The sequence below is a fragment of the Ostrinia nubilalis genome, chromosome 27 (assembly GCF_963855985.1).
Source record: "Ostrinia nubilalis chromosome 27, ilOstNubi1.1, whole genome shotgun sequence".
Taxonomy (NCBI): domain Eukaryota; kingdom Metazoa; phylum Arthropoda; class Insecta; order Lepidoptera; family Crambidae; genus Ostrinia; species Ostrinia nubilalis.
The window spans coordinates 3,042,856-3,065,789 of NC_087114.1; the positions used below are offsets into that span (position 1 = coordinate 3,042,856).

The window sequence follows — 22,934 nt, forward strand, 5'->3', positions numbered from 1 at the left end:
AAAGAAACCTGAATTTTATAACGCGAGCCAAAATCTGTGACTAAAGCAAATTTCTTATAGTACACCTCAAAACCACAGATGCCTTTTATTATTAGAGATCGCATCATCTTCGCCGCTGTGGGGTGTTCTATCTTAATTTTTTGCGTGTACCGCTCCGGCATTTCATCGAGTACTATAATTAACATTGTGACTTCCCGAAAAGCTTGTATTTTCGTTTGAATACATCTTCAGTATCCGCGTTATAACCGTGAAAGACTGACGCTCTGTACAGGACTCGTCTCTCGCGCTCAAAACTTATACGGTTACAATTTTGAATTTGGAATCTTAAATCTTTTTATTGTCTACGCCCGCGTTCAAATTTAGAACGCGGTTATAGCAGCTGTCACGCACGTGTCATAGGTTTTGTCAGCCAGTGTTACGGAATTCGGTTTTCGAAATGTGAAAACAAAACAGGAAGTGCATTTGGAAATGGAACGCGTGTCATTTCGCTCTCGGACTGCGAAAGTGGCCGTTGTGTTCAAGCGTGGAAGATCTCTAGGGCTGTCAGGGTTGGCAGAAAGTTTGAACGTATTTATGCCGGTTCATTAAACTTGACAGTTTTCTTTAATTAATAAACGAAACGCAGGTGAGCTGTATTAACTGTCTTTAACACCGCTTTGATCTTGACATAGCGCTAATTAATGTCAAATATAAACAAATACCTAAATTATATAAATCATTCAGTTTAATAAACTTTCTTCTAATATTAATTCTGTAATATTCAAGACGACTTGCCAGTAACATTTGCAAAAGATGTCTACCACAGACTTGTGCAGTAAAAATGACATCTGAAACGCTCCAAAACCTAAAAAGATCACTCGAACAGCAATAAAACAAACAGTTTTCTTTAAAGCAATCCATCGTGTCGGTGACCCTTCACTCCCGAAGCACGCGACGCATCGCGTAGGGCTAGTGTTGTTTTGTCGATAGTCCGCTATCGATAGTAACGGCAAAAATAATAGAATAGATGGGGCATTTTGATGAATACTATCGATAGGGCATTTTGAGATTAGGGCATATTCTGTGGAAGTACTATCTTGTTAATAATAGGGCTTGTTCTAAGTCCGCCTGGCTAGCTACTACCGACCGACTTACCTAAGTCTGTCGCCATAACAACACTGTTAACAGCATTGTTGTGTTCCGGCAGTTAGTGGTGAGATAGCTAGTTCCTCTATGGTTGAGGATTCCGGGTGAATTTCGCTTCCACCTACGGCATGATCATCACTTTGTAATGTAGCGAAGAGCATCTTCGTGTGAATAAAAAAACAAAAGTATAGCTCAAAATGTCCGATAGCTCGGATATAAGCAGCAGACATGTAAAGTGCCCCTTAAGGGCTACCTTTTTTTGTATTAACTTTGACGTTCATAAGTTCTAGATAGGTTTTTTGCGGATGAGGGGAATAAATGTAAAGGGAAGCACAAAAGATCCCAATGGTGCACTGCGCTCGTGCATGATCCTAGATAAGTCCCAAAATACTGTTCAAAATTAAATAAATATTTTTCATTTCATTTGAGCACTATCGATATCCCTATATTTTTCGAGGTCAACTCAAACCATCGATAGTGAGACCATCGATGGTTCCACAACACTACGTAGGGCTCTATTTATATTGGTGTTTAGTTTACCCTTTGCATTCGAAAGGGAGACTGCATTCTCTGGGATTGCGGTGTTATGTTTCTCGCTAGAAATCTTCGGATATCAACTCTGCCGCACAATTTATAAACGCAGTAAGTACCACTTACTGCATTTATGATTGTTTTGAATATTCTGAATCCTGACATCGCGATCTATAAGAATCAAAGACCCGTTTTTTTCTATCTATCTTAGAACGGAAGATACATATTATCATAAACGCAGTAAAGAGCAGATTGTAGGTTTCTTCACATACTATGTTAGCAGTAAGAGCACATAATAACTTAATATTACGTGAATACTCGCGCTTACTTAATTTGCTACACAGTAATAGTGCAGTATGTGCCAATTACATCATTCTTATTATGTTTCTACAATTGTTAAGTTCACCTTGCACATAGTATATGTGCAGTAATTCCACTTAAACACACACTGATATTATGTTTCCATAGAAAAAACAGATGACTTGTACTTAATATTAATGCAGTAATTACAATTATACTGCGTACATACTAAGTATTGTCAGAGTGCTGCCTAGGTGTTAACATGTTATGAACGCAGTGGCTGACTCTTACGTTTTTGGAAGAAGTTGAAAACCTGTCCAAATGACAAATCTAGCCGAAGACCCAAGAGCTAGATTGACCCGACACTATACCGAAGATATCCCGGACGTGTCTGTACGAGATTAAAATGGCTCTCAAACAGCTGAAAAACAACAAGGCACCGGGCGATGATGGAATCACGGCTGAGCTTCTGAAATCAGGCGGAACGCCGGTACTAAAGGCTCTTTAGAAGCTATTCGATTCCGTCATCCTTGAGGGAAAAACGCCTACGGCATGGCACAGAAGTGTGGTGATACTCTTCTTCAAAAAAGGCAACAAAACCTTGTTGAAGAATTTATTTTATACCCATCTCACTTCTGATTCTGTTTTTGAGAGTCATCATGAATGGTTTCACGCGACATCTAGCCTCCCGAACAAATTGGTTTCCGATAAGGCTTTAGTACGATAGACCACATACTTATCTATGGCAGAAAACTGAGGAGAATAATCAGCAACTTTGTCTGGCATTTGTGGTCTATGAGAAAGACTTCTCTCTTCAAGCTACAGTCTCTCCAACGGTGCCAAATTTACTATAGATATAATCGTTGAATGGCTTGTACGAATAGGCCACAATGTCAGTCCGTCTCCGGGATCAGGACTCCAGTTGCAGCGAGGGGTCAGACAGGGAGATGTCATATTTCTAAAACTGTTCACTACCACTCTGGAAGATGTTTTCAAGCTTCTGGACTGGAGCGGATTGGGCATAAATGTCATCAGCGAGTACATCACCCATCTTTGATTCGCGGACGATATCGTAGTCATGGCTGCGAACGTGGAAGATCTAAGCTCAATCCTCGATTGCCTCAATAGAGCCTCTCAACAAATGGGTCTTTAATGGACAAGACAAAAATCATGTCAAATGCCGTGCTGTACCCACTCCTCTGAAGGTTGGAGACACTATGAGTTGTCTGATGGCCGCTGGGACAAGAAAGTTCTTGAGTGGCGACCATGAGCTGGAAGACGCAGCTTGGGCAAGCCTCACACTAGGTGGACCGATGATCTGGTGAAGGTCGCGTCAGGTGCCTGTATGCGAGCGGCACAGGACCGGTCTTTGTGGAAATCCTTGGGGGAGGCCGTTGTCCAGCAGTGGACGTCTTTCGGCTGAAACGAACGACCGAGTCTTTATTTTACTAGATTGGTATATTTAAGATCTAAAAGTGGGTGCCATATCTTATTTTTGATTGAATAACAAGCGATCTCAGCAATTATTTTGTAATACTTGTTTCATTTACCCCTTGGTCATTTGGGAAAGTTCAACATGAAAGCGTTATTGGCTTATGATAAGCGCAGTATAATTGTATTATTACTGCGCATTTAAAGTTTTGATAAATTATTTTGATTCACACTCCCACTCATAAATGCAGTAAGTTGTAAAGATACGGCGCATATATTACGTTGTAAGAACTAAAATTTAAATCAATCATTTAACACATGTACCGTAAGTAACGAAAACTACTGATAAACGCAGTAAGGAACAATCATACTGCATTCATGGGTAGTAAGTATCGAACGAAATCTTAGTTAATCCATAACATAAACAGTTTTTTAATAATTTGAAATACAAAATATTAATTAAAATACAAAAACCTCATATCAAAATAAACTTTGAGTTTAGCTCTATAAGCCCATATATTTTTTTTTACAAATATTTGCGTAACTAATTGTAGACACCCCAAAATAAAATTTCAACTTTGATCGCGTTTTTCTCGAAACTGTTCACGTGTTACTTACTGCGTTTATAAATTGTGCGGCAGAACTTATCTTATGTCTTATGTCCAACTTACGCAAGTTTGTCAGCAAACCATATAAAAGTAACGGATGAGTAATTTAGATTGCTATATTATTGCTTGTGTTCGTAATTTCATGAACTGACTAACTTAGATTAAACATACTTAAACTCACCTGACTTTTATCTGTAACTAGCGTGGATCCCGTTTTACCCCCTGTGGGGTTGAATTTTGCAAAATCCCGTGTTAGTGAGCACTGCGTTCCAAAAGGAACCCCCATGCAAAATTTGAGACTCCTAGCACTTGTAGTTTCTGATATTTCGTTATGAGTGAGTGAGTCAGTCAATCAGTGACCTTTCGCTTTTATAGATAATTTCATCAAAATCATTGTTAGTGTTATTTAATTAACACTAGTTCAGGTTAGAAGCATTACTTTTCACGTGTTTTTAGAAATCAGGCATATCTCCAGCTAGCGGTATTTACAATAATCCTTCTTCATTTTTGGCAAAGACTAGGTTGTTGGCATTCATACAGGTTAGTGTATACCTAGTTGACAGCAGTTGACAGCAGTCACCTTCTAAGCGGCTGGATACTTACCATTTGGCAACGAATACTAAATAAACTAGTCAGATATTTAGGCCAGATCTGTCTTTCTTTTAGACATGGGTTGATTCAGCAAAGTTTTTTGACTCTATTTCTAACTCTCGATCAGCTCACGGGCTTATTGAGTTAACTCAAAATTACGCTATGGCAACAAACTCGTATTTTTTAATTTCTTCTCATTAATTGATTGAAAATCAAACTACAACTCTTCAATGTTTTTTGCGAGAAACTCAATAATTATTCGAAAGGAAGACTTTCCAATTCTCCCGGTCTTGCACAATGCAAAATATTGACGGTGTGAGTGTGAGTCAACAACACTCCCGGCAACAACTGTTGGCGTAGCGTTGCGTTCTCTGCCAGACTGGATGCGGTCTGCGGTCAGGTCAAAATACAGCTTGTATCATGTATAAACAACATAGTCGATCCGAGCAAGACAACCTGTCAGCAGCGCGGTTTGCGTTCTTTTCTCGTGTCCGCACGGACAGATCGCATCAATACAAAATTTATAGAGACCGACAATGTTGTCCATACATAATGCTTTGACTACAGAACGCATCCAGTGTATGTAGTCCTACTCATCATCTATGACATGGCATTTCCTCGTCGCCAAAAATTCTCGTTTGAAGTTTTATCTGTCATATTCGTCACAGATAATTTCAGATGCGCTTCACTTCCTCATTCAAGGCTGGCACGCGCCCAAAGATTACAACATCGATTGTGACGAAACTAGTGTTTATTTTTGTTGTTATCGCCTATATTTTTGGACGTGCATAAAGTTTTACGGGTCGTGAACCCCGTGATTATGTTTACTGCATTTTGAACTATCAATTACGCTGGTTTATGGTTAGCCATTAGTTAGATTAGTTCATTGTTTTGTTTAAGGGTATTTTATGTGAGGATGATTGAAATTAATTATTTGACTTATTGGTGATTCGTTGTTATTTATTTTATTTTTTTATCCACAACGAGGAAGCTCTTGGCCTGTATCTCACCTGAGGGTAAGTGACGATCAGGCCGAAGGTGGAACCGAGCTTCACCTGGAATCCTCAACCACGGAGGAACTGGCTATCTTACCTCTAACTGCCGGAACACAACAATGCTGTTGTTAACATTTTTGTTATGGCGACAGACTTAGGTAAGATCATTGGGTAAGATGGTGGTAGCTAGCCAGGCGGACTTAGAACAAGCCCTACCACCAACCAAATTTGAGAATGATTAAAATTAATTATTTGGCTTATTGGTGATTCGTTGTTAGGTATTCGTTGGTGAACCTTTGTCAATAGGAAACACCTCTAGTTTCTGGTAGGTAGGTATATTACCGCGACTGTGATGCGATGTGACGTCACCTTACAACAGTTGACTTTGACAACCGTCAGCGTGTGGTGACGATTGTCAAATTGTATATAAACTTAATGACATACTCAATGATCAAGTCGTTGACATCGGCTATGTGATGTGCCAGAGGTTAAATAGGTAATTGTATACAAACATCAGTAAATAAAAAGTCAATGTTTCCTTTAATTGCTACTTGTTGATGTCCTCAGATGGTTTGTAATGTGGTTGATACCATAAGAGTTTTATGTAATGTATTTTTATGTATACCTATAAAATGCTAAATGGTTCGCGCTAAACCGAGGCAGTTCTTTAGCTAAAAAAGGGCATTTATTTCTGCGTCTTTTTTGAAAATTGATTGAATTATCGTGAACGTCAGAATGGCGGGTGTATGATCATAGAAATTAACAAAATAAATACAATTAATTAATACCTGAGGTGTACCTTGGTGTACCTTTAGTTATTTATTTTGTACTTCTCTAAGATGGGAGCAATTACGATTGCAAAATGAGCCGCCAACCTGATATCAGGTTGGCGGGTGTATGCTGAAATTGGGCGAAACAGGTAAGTTATGGTTTTCTAATATTTATCATTATTTAGTACCTGAGATGTACCTCACAAATAATGAATATGAACCAAATGCGACGAATAATTAAGGAGAAAATCGATACGAAAAATTTGATGTCCACCTTTTTTTTATGGCCACCATTTTTTATAAGAAGTTGGAAAGTTGATACCGACACAGATAATACATACCGTAGTATTTTTAAAGTCTGTTTTTATGGCACGCACACTTTTGCATTTGCCAACGCCATTAATTTGCTAAAATCAAAAAGTTAGTATTGATAGTAGCGCCCTCCTGTAAATGTCATAAATAAGGTTGTCCAACGTGGCAACAATCGGAACTAATAATCGAGACATCGTCTTCCTCTTCTTCAAGTTTTATTCTCTTCTTTTTTTCCTCTCCTGTCCTTCTTCTGTTTCTCTGATTTGTAAAATAAGAAGAAATAAGACGAAAAAATAAAAAGATGAGAAAAGAATAAAAAGATATAAGGCAAAAAAATTAAAAGATAATAATAAGAAGAAGAACGTGAGAAGATGAAGAGTCGAAGAAGAAGAGGAAGAAACAGAAGAAGATGAAGAAGAAGAGATGAAAAGAAGAAAAAAATAATATTAGAAGAAGAAGACTATGTCCCGATTACTAGTTCCGATTGTTGGCACGTTGGACAACCTTATTTATGACATTTACAGGAGGGCGCTACTATCAATACTAACTTTTTGATTTTAGCAAATTAATGGCATTGGCAAATGCAAAAGTGTGCGTGCCATAAGAAACAGACTTAAAAAATACTACGGTATGTATTATCTGTGTCAGTATCAACTTTCTAACTTGTTACAAGAAATGGTGGCCATCAAAAAAATGGTGGACATCAAATTTTTCGTATCGATTTTCTCGGTAATTATTCGTCGCATTTGGTTTATAATAATATATTTGTGAGGTACATCTGAGGTACTAAATAATGATAAATATAAGAAAACCATAACTTACCTGTTTCGTCCAATTTCAGCATACACCCGCCAACCTGATATCAGGTTGGCGGCTCATTTTGTAATTGTAATTGTTCCCGTTTTAGGGAGGTACAAAATTAATAACTAAAGGTACACCAAGGTACATCTCAGGTATTAAAAATTTATATTTATATTATTCAATTCTGTGACCATACACCCGCCATTCTGACGTTCACGAATTATCAAGCTGCATATTTTTTACTGCTTTTAAAAAAAAATTAAACTCAATTTAAAACGGATGTTTCGAGCAGACTCGAAACAATGCCTTCATCTATTTTAACGCAAACCAGATATAGATCTGTGTGAGTCACTCGTTCAGCGTTATACCATTTTGTCTGCGTGTGCTTGCCTTTGTTTTTAATCTCGAATAGGTATTACATGTCATTAGGTGGAATTCGAATCATCTACTAATAAAGATATCGACGCCATTTATAGGCTCATACGTCATTCTATTAGATAATCCAGACTCAAAACGCAAAAACGGTTTTTTGGATAAAGTGACTATTCCATTACTCTTACTTCCCGTGATTTGTCAACTGATTAGCATGTCCTTTGTCATGTCAATTGTCAGTTTTCTTTAAGTTCTAAGCCCTTAATGGAACCTACATTACCTATATTCAAATCTCTCTCTCTTCAAGTCTATTAAGGTCTCTTATCGAGTCCTAGTTAAAAGTCTGAAGATAGTCTGCAAATATAAATTGAGTCCAATTTTTCACACCGCAACGGCTCTCTCAACAGATCACCGCCCCGTTCCAAACAAAAATAAACAAACACTCCACGCATTTCTCGCAACGTGCATCCATCCAATGTTGCCTTTTTTTACAACTGCGTCTAATTTCGTACGTGGCCACGAGCCAGTCTGAGCGCGGGCGCACCATCGTGCACTTCTAACGTTTACTTTCTTTAGTAATTTGCTATAAAAACTCCTTTCAACGTTTCTGGAGGGAACTGAAAACTCTTTTCTCCAAACTCTATGGTTTCAAGTTACCTCGTCGCCAACTTGAGGTGGTTTTGAATTTGGAATTCGAATAACTGGTTTGACGCTTCTTGTGATTAATTCTGTAAATATTTTAGACCCTAATTACTGTGTGTTTTGGTTTAAATTAATATAACCTTTTTGTAGAGCCGAAATTGAGAGTCCTGTACTGGCCAGAGACAGTCACTTTGCGTTCAAATACGGAAGAATGCGAAAGGAATTTCGTCAGTGTGCTACAGATAATCTATCACGTTTAATCCGGACCATAGACTATTAATAAACTTAAAGTACCATAGACAGTGTTAACTTTTAAGAACAAGGAAGTGTTTATGTTAATCTTGAAAACAGTTGAAAATGGGGAAAAAGAAGAAAAATAGTGGAAAGAGAGCTGGCAACAGATTCTTTCGTTGGATTAGAAGGTAAAAGTGTGGGAAATAACAGGTGTTACTGTGTTGTGAACTAACCAAGTATAAATGTTGCAAGTGTGTTAAAATATAACTATGTTGACGTTTGCATGTGCTGTGCTAGACATTCATGGCATCTCGAATGATTAAACTTTAATGGATTCTACGTTAATGCCTAAATGAAGACTACGGTGAAGGTAATGAAACGTTTTATTAATACTACATTGTATGTTGACTTACTATGTTTACGTACTTAATTTATACAATTTATTTTAGATACTAAAGAACAATGTAGCAACCCTAAGTTTGAAAAATGGATTTGACAGTTTTGATTTGACGTCTAACCGGAAGGAGTTATTTTTGTTTAAAAAAAAAATCAGCATGAGGTATTTGTATATGTGAAGAATAAACTGCAAAGTTAGATGTTACTTTTCTTCAATTTATTTAATTTAAAAATGTGTAAAATAGAATAAAAAGTCTGTAATCTGTGGGAACTCTAAAGAAAAGATATTTTCTCCTCAAGTATTTAGGCTTGGTATTTACTATGTTGACAGTCATTAATTACTACTACTCATCAACCAGTCAAAAAAAAGTGTGATTTACTAACCATTCCTAACTTCCTACTGGCCCAAAAACTGTATTTATTTTCTTTATTCAATAAATCATTTTAAAACAGTTATCATATTGTCAAAACAGCCGTATAACAAGATGTTTGAAGTAGTGTTGTGTTGTGCCATCAAGTTTATCGATAGAGAAATACCAGTGTTGATATATCTATCGATAGAATTGTGGTTACAAACAGAAAGCTTGCGGCTTGGCACGGAATTGGTCACAATTTCATAGATTTTGTTTTTTCTAAAATAAAATTATCGTAACTTATATCACCTATATAAGGTGTTATTTTTTGTACTGATCATACTTTACCAACGCATCTAATAAAATCATACAAATACAACCCAAGTGTTTTTAAAAAAAAATTCAGGCTAGTTTTTGTTTTTACTTTTCCTAACAAAAAAAAGATATTATTTTTACAACCATCCTGTCTTCACTCACTGCCTCTCTCTCTTTCTTTACTCATTTCATTCATACGAGTACGAACAATGGCCGCGCGCATTCATTCAACGTTCACACACATAAAGGTTAGATTACACTAAACCTACGTTACCAAAAATTATCACTCGTGAGTATGTACGATGTTACGTCATGTTAATAGGTACTACGCGCTGGGAGAAACAAAATCTAGCTACATAAGTAGGTAAATAAGTGTATTTTCATTAGTGTAATAGCGGGGGACTTTTCCAACGAACCGAGGCGAATCATCCGCGTTAAACTAGAAATTTAAAAAAGGATAGAAATTGGAATTCAATATCTACGGTTTCGTAATGCCTACGCAATTTATTTAGAGACGTAATAAAAAATTGATAGGTACATATCTATTACTACTTCGCTTCGCTTCAGTGGAAATGCACCCTAATATTGAATACGAATAGGTGTTGTAAATAAAACTCACTGATCAATTTCCCTGGTTTTAATTCCTAAATTATGATTTGCCATCACACTTTAGATTCATTGATTTTACTTATTCACACATTTACCTATTTTGAATGTTGTTATTTAAAGTTCCTAGGTTATTATTACACTAATCACAATACATTTTGAACGTCAAGCCTTTGTTGAATGTTCACGTAAACACTGTCTTGCACTGTCTAATCTAGCCACGATCGAATTGAGGTAATGCTTTCGGGCTGCACACTTGCTTGCTGTTCACTAGACACCACGTCGGATGTTGTATTCACAATTCGCGCACTAACTTTTTTACGGAAAAAGTCCCTTTCGCGTAAACAAGCACTCATCTGTCCAAATCACACTGTAGGTATGTACCTAGGTAGACTTCCGCAATAACCATCGATAGAACTAGGTCGCGGTCGTGGCCCTCTGGCAACAACTCCTTGATAAGGCATTCCGTATTTTTACGCAAAAGCCGCCGTCTGCGGCGCTCGCATCTGGGTACCGCCAGCACTGTGCCGGTGATTGAAATTGAAATCCAGAACTTAGTCCTCGAAGCGCACGGAATCTCGTCAAGTCAGGATACGGCTGCGCTCCCTGAAGCGCTGCGCGGCTCCAAACAAGCAAGGTATGAAGGTTTTCGACTCGTCAATGTTTCTCGTCGGCCAGTTAGTGTGCCCGAAACATAATTTCACCTGCGTTTTGTTATTGATCAAGCGCGGCATTGTAATAAATCACACATACACTGCAATACGTTTGGGCGCATTGGACGGACTGGGACGATTATTTATGTTGTTGCGCTCCCGCATGCCGATCGGCGGCTCGGCGCGGGCTGTGGGCGCGGAGCGACTGGCAGCGAGCGATATTAATATGGCCGACTCACGCGGCGCGGCACGTGGCAGTGGTCGTTGCCCTCGGCCGGCTACTACGATAGTGCGTACAAACGAATACTCACCGCGCTCAAAGGATGATTTATTTTTTATTTTTTTCGAAACATTCTTTGTCGTTTTACTCGAAAACTAGCCTGAATTTTTTTTTAAAAACACTTGGGTTGTATTTGTATGATTTTATTAGATGCGTTGGTAAAGTATGATCAGTACAAAAAATAACACCTTATATATTAGTAAAAATGTAGACGTAGCGTGGGCAGGCCTCCTACTAGGTGGACCGACGATCTGGTAAAGGTCGCGGGAAGAGCCTGGATGCGGGCAGCGCAGGACCGTGCATTGTGGAAAACCTTGGAGGAGGCCTTTGTCCAGCAGTGGACGTCATTTGGCTGAAACGATTAGTAAAAAAAAAACTATGAACATTTTGATAGCGTAGTCTAAGTAGATTACTTTTGATATCATAATAATGAACGATAGTTCCGTTTTGGTAAAGTAGTCGAATTCCACAGATATCGAATCGATACTCGATCACGGTGCAGCACTTACTACTCTAAGAATGGTAGCTCTACTCTATCTATGGCTTATCATTTATCAAGATTACAGGACATTAACATAATGTCGTTTCCGGGTTCAGTGACCTCTTGTACTATAAATTCAATAAGAATGCATAGAGAGATACTTCTTACCCGTTGAACAATAGTTTTAAAATGACATTTCCATACTAAGGCTGGGTTTTTCACCACCTTACTTTAACTTTAACAAACGTCAAAAATCTGTCAAACTGCATACAAAAACACCGGTTAGTGTTAAAATTACGGTAAAAGTACCTAAGTTGGTGCAAATTCGCCTTAGTGAACACAAAAATATTTCGACTCGCATACATCCCAGTAATGTAGCAAGTTCGAAACTAACTGCATTAGAAAAATAGGTCACTCCCAGGAAGTCAATAACGAAGTCGTAGCTTCTTCCTCTTTTGGATAAATGCCATAAGAATCTAAGAAACCCCGTAGACTGAAGACTTTTTGTCGGCCGATAGTTTGGACATGTACCTATGTAGTATGGACATGTATGAAAGTCGCACATTAATCTTCATACAAATTAGAAGCCGACCAAAGTCAGTCAGCTAAAATTCTGTAATCTGGAGTCCAAGACTACATTTTTTTTTTGGCTGACCGTTTTTTTCGGGCTGTTAATCAGTATGGGCATGTATAAAATATTTTACCTATCGGATTTGTTATTGGCCGATTCTTCATACAAATTACTTAGAAGTCAGAACTATCGGCCGACTAAAAGGCTCTGGAGTTTAAATGATAGGGCATTTTCATTTTCGGGAAGAATAACATTGTTTCGATATTTGGGAGTAAGATAGCCAGTTCCTCTGGTTGAGGATTTCATGAGGGATTTCACGTGAAGCTTGCTTCCACCTTCGGCCTGATCATCACTTGCCATCAGGTGAGAAAAAGGTCAAACGCTTCCTAAAAAATTTTCGGGAAGAACGTTGTGTTTCGAAATTAGGGGTTTAAGATAGCCAGTTCCTCTGATAGATTTCATGTGAAACTCGCTTCCACCTTCGGCCTGATTATCACTCCATCAGGTGAGATGCAGCCTACAGGCTGATAACTTCTTCGTTGTGAATAAAAAGACTTGCATCTATTCTTAAATTTTCAATCGAAGCACATCAAAATAAACTCAAGCATCTTATGTAATTTAATTAAGAACAGTTTTGCAATAAAATGTAGTATGATATAGTGCTCTGGACTACAAAGATTTATGATTATCATCTTTTTAAATTAGACTCAAGATCTAAACTTAGCTATGACATAATCTAATTTTTTCCCGTGTTACATTCAATTGTTATCCACAATCTAATCTAGATTATTATTTATTATACTTAGCTTCTGTCCCACGTACTGTTAAGAGCATTGATATAAATACTTAATTACTTTGTGTAATCGAATGTCCCAAATTAAGATTACTTGTGTTTTGAGCAACCATCTTAAATCCCGCCTTAGGCAGTTCGACTTTTTCAAGTTGTTTATTTAAAACATCCTTAATTTTTTTGACTTCTGACATCATTATTCCTCTTTATAGTCATCCATTATCATCATCAGGTCATTTAGTCTCCACTGCAGGAGCACGACCCTCTAATTTACCAGAGGCAAATGGAGGATTTGGCCTGCACTCCCCACGCTGGCCAGACGGGTTGGGGAGGCCTGATGTTCGCAGATTCGCTGACTCATCTACGACTTAACAAGATATTTGATTATTATTTCGTTGTGCTAAGTAAATAGATGGAAAACAGAAAGGCGCTGGATGCAGGCCGCTACCAACCGGGCAACATGGAAAGCATTGGGGGAGACATATGTTCAGCAGTGGACGTCCTATGGCTGAGATGATGATGATGAAGGGCTACCTTTTCTTTTTTTATTATTTTCTATTGACGTTCATAAGTGCCACTTGTGGTCTAAACTGAATAAATATTTTTGATTTTGATTTTTGATTTTGAAGTAAATAGATAGAATATAGTAGAGACACGCGCTGCTTTGTTTCTTTCGTCACAGCTCGTTGATCTTTGAAAATGGCCTAAATAAAAGTTTTACTTTTTTATCAAACAATTGATCTCACGTGGGTATTATTCGTTTTCGTTTACAAAGTTGGTAAGTATGACTAAATCTTGACGCGTGGGCGCGACCGGTGGTGCAAGTATTGCAAAACCCATATTTTTGACTACCCACACAAACTGGGCCAAATCTAAGTAGGTAGGTTTTTTGTTAATCTCAATTGACCAGTTACAAATCTGAATTTGTTACGTATTTGGACAAGATTACTTTTTATAATTACTAAATGATTTGTAATCCTTTTATAGGAGAGAGATTAATTCTGTCTGATAAGTTTTTTGTCCAAAGACTTGATGTGAATCGAATTTAATCATTATGTTAATGAAAATGGCGGGCATTAGCCTTTGGCATATCAATAAAACGTTGTTTCCACTTAGGCATTGCTTTCTTGTCTACTTTAAATTATCTTGTCACTTGTGTATGAAAATAACATTTTACTTTTATTTTAGCCAATTAAAAATTCTTATAATACAACCTCTTTATATTTTAGCCTCCTTTCACCGAATGGTGGTGAGAAATTTTGTGGCAACACGCCACCGTGATGCAATATAACGACAACGCCATCTCTTGACAACAAAATAACTCAAAACACCCGAATTAAAATTCCAAATTCAAAAATCTTTAATTTCCGTGGAATGACTTATTAATGAAGCCTCCTTTTAGGCATAAAATGAAGTCATAGTTTCTAATATTAGAACAAATCGGTCTGCATCGCTTCCTGACTATTAACAGTACTATAGACAGTACAATTGAATCGTTAGACACGGTGATTGGAGAATTCGTAAGATCGATACGGTTCGCAATTATAAAACGATTTGGTAGACGCGAAACCATGACGACACCATAATCCACCCATGTACGTACACGTACAGTTCGTGACACCCAAAGTAGCCAAAAAGTTCACAACACGTCCTTGATACGTAAGTTGACAACTGACAACACATACAAATTGTAACAAAGACGTGGTGCAAAGCCACTCACTCACTCCACTATCACGAAATCTCAGAAACTACAAGAGTCTCAAATTTGGCATGGGGGTTCCTTTTAGAACGTAGGTGCTCACTAAGACGGGATTTTCCAAAATTCAACCCCTATGGGGGTAAAACGGGGTCCACGGGTACTTAGTCACGGACGGCTGCTAGTTATTAATAGTTTAGTTACTGAAATATTTCTTTCTTGTAATATCGGTAGACCACAACCACAATTTCTTCATGCAAATGCAGTACAACGACCCAAGTAAATGCAAACAGTTACCGCCATTTTCATGTGACATGTAGAGCCTAACGAATAACTATGTAGCAAGTGATTTCCCCGTTTTCTATGAAAAACTTGTAATTACAAACGATTGTACGACATAGCAAATTACAGAGTTGCCGTACTGTAATTCTGTAATCATATGTTATTACGGTGTTTAAGATAATGTTTTGTTGGCTCGTGAAATGCCCCTTTCTTTGTAAGCCTCTTGATTTTTATTACTTTGATTGGTGTAATCAAATTCTTATTCAATATCTTTCTCATTTCTGCTAAGAATTGATTGGGTAGTCTACTAAATACGGGACTGTTCCCACCTCTCGTTTCCACCGCTGCAACTCTTGTGTAGCCAGGATCTACAGCTTGACCGCCAACAACCCAACCAGTGAGGGTCAAGTTTGCCCCGGGGAAAGTTAAACTGTCATTGGACCCGCAACAAAATTAATCAGAAGAACTATACTAAACTACTAAATACTAAAATATCTTTTATTTTGTGTAAGGTTAATGTTATTAGGTAATTAGCCGTGTGGTTTCGTCAGAGCAGAATAGGCCCACTCCCACTCTTCCCGTGGATGTCGTAAGAGGCGACTAAGGGACAAATATGCGAACATCAGGCTCCCCATCCCGTCTGGCCAGCGTGGGGAGTGTAGGCCAAATCCTCCATTTGCCTCGGGTAAAGTGGAGGGTCGTGCTCCTGCAGTGGAGACTAAATGACCTGATGATGATAAACTATCTTTCTGGTGTCATTTCTGTCTTTTTTGTGGTAGTTTGTGACTTAAATCCGGTTGGAATGTAGCAAATCATTGATACAAAATCAATTATCTAGCTTCACTTTCGTTTGAATTTCTTATTACTTAATTCACTTTCTATATCTCACTTAAATGACATTAAACGTTTTTTTATTATCAGTTTTGTCCATTTTTATTGACTTAGATAAACGCCCGTATTCACAAACGATGCTTGCTTAAGTGAAGCAGCAAATCGAACGCATAGCGTTGAATAGAGCTCTGTAATTGGTTCGTGTGTCACCCTGTGCGTCCACGCGCTGTGTGAGACCTCATAGTAGTGTTTGTGAATACGGGCGTATATCTATTATCACTTAAATGACATTAGACGTTTTTGGACTATCAGTTTTGTCCATTTTTATTGTCTTAGATAAAGATTTTACATTCTTGTGTTGTCGTAACACTCTTAACGTAACCTAAAAGGCTACTAGAAGGGTATAAGTTACATCTTACCCCATATTTTCTTAATCCTTTCACTCTATTTACTCCTCAAGAATGTGTAACCGGTGAAGTGTAAACTAGGGCTTGAAACTCAGGAATCTTTGCATCATTAAGGTTTCCATATATTACGTTCCACAGTCCACTTCTTGATGAAATAGGTCTTTCTTTATCTACGAAATTACCAAATTGTATGGAGATTTTGTGAGACATAAAAAAAATATGAGTAGGAGACCTTTTTTTCTTTTCGGCAATGAACGACATTTAGAACGAGTTGCTTTTGATGTTTACAAAATGTTAAACACTAGAAACTAATTTTCAAATAATAAAACCTAGATAATAATGAAACTTAAATTAAAATTTGATGCTGGGAATAAACTCATGAATATTGAAGAAAAAGTCGATATTTTCATAGATAAAGTTTAGACCTATTCTATTATAAAATATCCTTAGCACAAAAAACCGTTTCAATACGTACAGCCCCATCAATAAAAGGGCATACGGAAGTAAATATGACATAGCAAACTCCAGAAATAGTCTACAATTTCATTCAACCGTAGTAAGACCAACATCTGACGATCGAACTACATTACAGCAGTCAGAACAATGAGTATGACATAACTGTGAAATGGCCCATTATACAAACTTCCGGCTATTGAAAGAATTATAATTACTGACCCTAGAGCTACACATTATGGTACGAGAGAAGATATGACCATTAATCATCAGTTGAAATGGAGCTGAGAACGTTTCTATGTTATTTGCATTCATTATTCTTAGTTTTATTTTCTCTTCTCAATGAAAAGTGGGTCTATTTATTTTAGTAATTTGTAGACTAAAATACTTTGTGTAGTGATTACATTTATGTAAATAATAACTAAACTATATCATCTCTAACTTTACACAGAAATGCATTGCAAGATCTAACTAGCAAGATTTTCTCTAATACAAATTACACGCGACAAGTTAGTATTAATTTTGTCGGCCGTTTGGTGTAGTGGTTCAGAACGGACTACTATGCCGAGAGGTCCCGGGTTCGATTCCCGGCCGGGCAGAAATTGAAATGATGAATTTTAATTTCTGTGACGGGTCTGGGTGTGACTATGTATAATAATTATGTATTTAAAAAAAAAAAAAAGTATATAAGTAGTATATCCGTTAAGCTAGCACCCATAACACAAGCATTAAGTTGCTTACTTTGGGGCTAGCTGGCGCTGTGTGAAATTGTCCAAAGATTTATTATATTATTATTATTTATAATTATAACAAATAAACATCTAAATTACCAACATAACACAAATGTCATGTCGAAAATATCTTGTCCGTAATTGAAATAACAGCCAATAAAAAGAGACAGGATATAAAAAGCATGTGTACCGCGTAGTGTCGGACTATTTCCCTCAGCACGTGCCATCACAACATAGAACATAAACAATTGTACCATGAGAGCGTCTGGCTCAATCCCCCCTTCCCACCACCATGATACAAACGTTTCTACAGCTTCTAGCGAATAATTCCACATCACCAACTATCCATCGACGAGCGACTATGCGTTGCCCGTTTACCCACCGACTTTAGAAAAGCGTTGGACCATGTACCACTCGATTAATCCCCAACTATAGACATAACGGAACGTAGATCGCCCGTCAATTCAATACCACGTCATACAGTCGCACCGCCCACGGAAGGTAGACGTGCGCTTGCGTTTAAAACCGAAGTGAAATTAGGCGTTCCACAAGGCTCCTTATTTGGACCACAGTTTCTTATCAAGCTTTGAGTATCCGGAAAATGCAGTGATTGTGCGACGAGTGATCGAATTGAATCGAGTGAAATTAATTAATGAAAACTCATACGTCACTTTCGTTAGTGAAATCAGCTGGGTTCTAAGACCCATAGTTTTTGTACTAATAATTTTATGAGACATTTAAAAGTTCAATAACATCTTGGAAAGTGAAAAAGTAGAAATGAGTTTATGATCCGAGCAGCGTCTACGAAAGTTTAAGATGCATGAAATATGTAAGTAACCCAATGTTTTTTTTATCTCAAATCTAAGTTTAAAACTTATTGTTCAAACGCTTTAGTGTGAAGTTATCGCTATAAATTCGTTCTTGGCTTCAGTTTATCGCCTTGTAAACCAAGACAAATTACTAAAGAAAAAAGTAAGTGGGACGGCTATTCAAATCAACGAAAATAAACTTTATTCGTGTGACAATAAAGCTCGGATCCAACTGACGAATTGTACTGATGAATCATTGCAAGAAATGGTCAATGCATTCAAAGTTGTTAGTGAAATTTCTAGCGTTCTCCGAGTGTAAACAAATTGAATCCGTTTCGAAGATTATGATTTGTAATTAGAAATTCATAAACATACTTTAGCTTCTACCTGTGGCGTTGTCCGCGTGAATTTTGAGCTAAGAAAGTCTAATCGCTTGGCAAAAGCCCGGTCTTAGTGTTAGCTGCTTCATATGCAATAATCTAATTTTTTTATGTTGCTAACTAATGATTGGACTAATAATATTCCCCGTTTTTGCAACATTTTTCTTTACTGCTCCGCCCCTATTGGCTGTAGAGTGATTTTGTATAGCCTCAAGCCTTCCTCGATAAATGGGCTATCCAACACAATAACAATTTTTCACATCTGACCAGTAGTTCCTGAGATAAACGCGTTAAACAAACATTCTTCAGCTTTATCTATACTAATATTATAAATGCGAAAGTAACTCTGTCTGCCTGCCTGTCTGTCTGTCTCTCTTTCACGCCTAAACCACTGAACCGATTTTGATGAAATTTGGCATAGAGATAATTTGAGTCCCGGGAAAGGACATAGGATAGTTTTTATCCCGGTTCTTGAAACAGGGACGCGCGCGATAAAGTTTTTCTGTGACAAACAAAATTCCACGCGGGCGAAGCCGCGGGCGGAAAGCTAGTATTAGTATATTATAGTATATTTTATGTAGATAGGCCGTATACTTGTATGACTTCGATTGTAATGTGATTATGAGTGTGAATGACTTGAGCAACAGGTTCCAAGTCGGTCCCGGGCTTTCCATACATTATTCCTGTTCATGTTGTTTATTTTTATTACTTTGCAATAAAATTTCCTATCTTGAGGCATATTTTAAAACCCTGAGGGGAAAAAGGGTGATTTTGTCATACTAATAAGGATTTTAAAGAGTAAGGATTTGCATTTTTGTATGTTGTTTATGTTATTATGCGTAACCAACTCAAAAACTACTGGACCGATTTTAAAAAGTGTATAATAATTGAGTATCTGTATTATTTGATTGGTTTTTGATGTTTTCTTCAAGATTTGTAAAAAAAAAAACGATTTCTGTGACAAAAAAAATCCCCTAAGTTTTGGAAATAGTAAATCTTTTTCTTGAATTGATTTTGCTTTCTTTTTACATCAGTGAAAAGTTTTATTAATTACCTACATTGCTTTCAACAAGTTTCAACTTAATAAAAAATAAAACCTATACATACTTACTTAATAAATTAATAACTACTAACACGTACGAAAATACATTAAAAATAATTATCATGCCAATTTGTTACACGTTATTGCCTAAAATGTAAGAAGTTTATTGGCCAATATTTTATAGCTTCGATATCGTCTATCTCATCTGAGATCTCATCGGAATCTAATATAAAACAGCTCCAATTATGTCGATTATTATAAAATGTCGATTGTGTTTTGAAGCTTAAACCGGTTTTGGTGTTTAGTTTTTAGGGTTCCGTATCCAAATTAGTCTCTTACTAAAGCTTATTTATGATGTGTGGTCATGCTTTAGGAACTTTCGGCTGCGGAACTCGTCTCACTTGTCGCTAAGGAAACAAAACAGACAGACGAATATTGAGATTGAGAACCGCCTTTTTACCTGACTGCACCAGAAGGTTATGTTTTTTGCAGTCTGTTAATTAATACGTAATCAGTAATCACGGAAGAAGTTGCTAAACTAGGGTTTAGTAAATCAATAAAAAGATTTCCTGTTTAAAAGCCGACAAAACGCTACAAGCATGTTTTTTGCCGAACTTTCGGCACCTTCCTTCAGCATATATTTGACTACCCGGTCTGTAATAATTTGTATGATATACCTATCACAGGCGTATCTTTTGAATCGTAAATTGGTACGCGGAACTTTTCATTCAAAAAGTTGAAAATAAAAGGGAAGAAAAAGAAAGAAGTGTGTGCAAAAAAATATGAAAATCTTTGTAATACGGAACCCTTCATGCGTAAGCCTGATTCGAACTATTATATATTATAGTTATAAAATATTGTAAATTAATTGTAATTATTATTGTAACCATAAGTATCGATGTAGAACTGCAACAGCATCAACACAAACCTTAGTGGTTTCCTGAATGCTGTCAAAACAAATTTTGTCTGTAATTCTTTTTATTTGGTAAATAAATGAAAAAAAAAAAAAAAAAAAAAAAAACCTTGGCTCTTATTTTATAACACCACTAATCGCTAAACTGCAGAGTTCTTGGGAACCAGAACGTCCTACTTCGCAGTAAATGCAATGGAATTTTTGTTGTGGAGACCATTTTGTCATTTTAACTGTTATTTAATAACTAACTGTGCCCGCGACTTCGTACACTTGAAAATAGTTTATAATATTTTTTCCCGTTTTTGCAATTTTTATTGACGCTCCGCTCTTATTGGTCGTAGCGTGATGTTATTTATAATTAATATTCCTCGACATATGGGGTCTTTGACTTACTTTTGACTTATGGGCGACATATGGGGTGTCCAACACAAAATATTTTTTTAAATCGGTCCAGTTAGTTCCTGAGATTAGCGCGTTCAAACAAACGAACTCTAGTAAAAATTAGAGTTTTTATCTGAATGAATATTGGTGTAATGTTGTCACAATGCATTCGAGCATTGATCTGGTGAGATTGTTATAATGTATGTATTGTAATCTATATAATTAATTATATTCTTCCTTCGCACTTGGAGGCGCCAAAAATGTCATCAAACATACTCGTACTTCCCCTATCTCATATTTCCTAAACCATCGTTTGTATTCCATGAACACACACCATAAAGCTATGGCGGTGTAATTGCAAAGATATTCTTTATCTATTGATTTTAGATAAAAATGTTCGTCGCTGACACGTTCAGTATATTGTCGTTAAATATTGGAAACTTTTGTGCTTGAAAAGCTTTTGTTTGAACAAGTTACTTTGTTTTTTACCTACGTATTTACGCCTAAATTTCATAATCATTGATGAGAGATAAGATTCGTTGAAGCGAAAAAAACTATTCCTCTAATCAGAAAAGGCATGTTTGAACCATTATTAATTTAAAGTAATTTTTATAAAATTTTACACTTGACATCAATTAATTTTACTTAGGCTGAGTTGCACCACTTTCTTCAACCGTAACTGTAACCTTAACCGGCGTTTTTATATGGAGTTTGACAGAATTTTGACGTTTTTTATAATTAAAGTAAGACACCCCCACTCGGGCGATGACGGAACGCCGCGAAGTTTTTAGTGGGTATACCCCGTTCTTTTCAGGAAAGAGGAGCGCCTTTTTCAGGGTGCCGGGAATCCAATCACACACTAGAGATGGGTTATACTAGGTAAATTTGATACTAGGTGCACCTATTCCTAGTATTTATTTATACTCGATCCAAATACCTATTCCACCTAGTACGTAGTAATTTAGCATACTTGACGCGACTAGTGCGGACTAATCCACGTAATATGACTTTAAAATACATTTTTTTTTTAAAGATACAACCGTAGTATGAATAATGCAATTTGAAATTGAATAATAATTCCTCCCTTTATACTTCAACGGGCTTTGGACTGTCAACTTAAAAGTTGGCGTATTTAAAAGATATCAATTTCATAAAAATATTTACATATTTTTTCTTATTTACATGAATATGGTTTGACTACGTTTGTATGCGTTTGCTTCGTCGCACTCAAATTTGTTTGGTCAGACAGAGACGGAGTTAATCTCTACGTTCGCACATAAGCTTAGCGAGAAATACTAGGTGCGCGTAATACACGACTACGGATTACGCAATAATAACCTCTATTACTTTGATGGTAGGGTCGGAAATCGTGTAATTTATAAAATACTAGGTGGATCAAGTATTTAAAAAATTGGAATAGGTGCCGCCTAGTACTGTAAAATACCTAGTGTGTGGATCTGTTCTAGTAAATACGTCTCATCTCTATCACACACCACCATGTTCCCCGGCAGCGGTGACGGTGCGCAAAGCATTTCCTCGGCGACAAAGAAAAAACCCAGCCTTAATTTCTCAGGATTTTCTCATCTCATTGTGAAAATGATAAAAAAATCTATGCCAAAATTATTTCTACATTCGACCCAAAAATCTATTGCATTCGTAGGCTAAGAAATTGCATTAAAACTCGTGTTTTCGTCGTGTGCTTATGTCATCTGTGGGAACGGCAGCCATGTTTGGTTTTCGTAATACTTTCTAGGTTAGTCAAACGGATTGATTTAGCAATTCAATTCAAAAGTCAGTTTAGCTTCTAGGCTTTAAGGTTCAAATTGCAAATAGTGACTTCGAAGGATCTTTA

General features: G+C 37.0%; 1 protein-coding gene across 1 annotated transcript in view; it reads left to right on the forward strand.

The window, feature by feature from the left end:
* The first annotated feature begins 238 nt into the window (after window positions 1–238).
* LOC135084790 (uncharacterized) overlaps window positions 239–22,934 on the forward strand; it is a 49,928-nt gene continuing 27,232 nt past the window's right edge. The window contains exons 1-2 of the mRNA XM_063979528.1: window positions 239–301; window positions 8,629–8,900. Coding sequence (XP_063835598.1) covers window positions 8,836–8,900 — 65 coding nt within the window. The 5' untranslated portion in view covers window positions 239–301; window positions 8,629–8,835. The remainder of the gene's footprint in view (window positions 302–8,628; window positions 8,901–22,934) is intronic.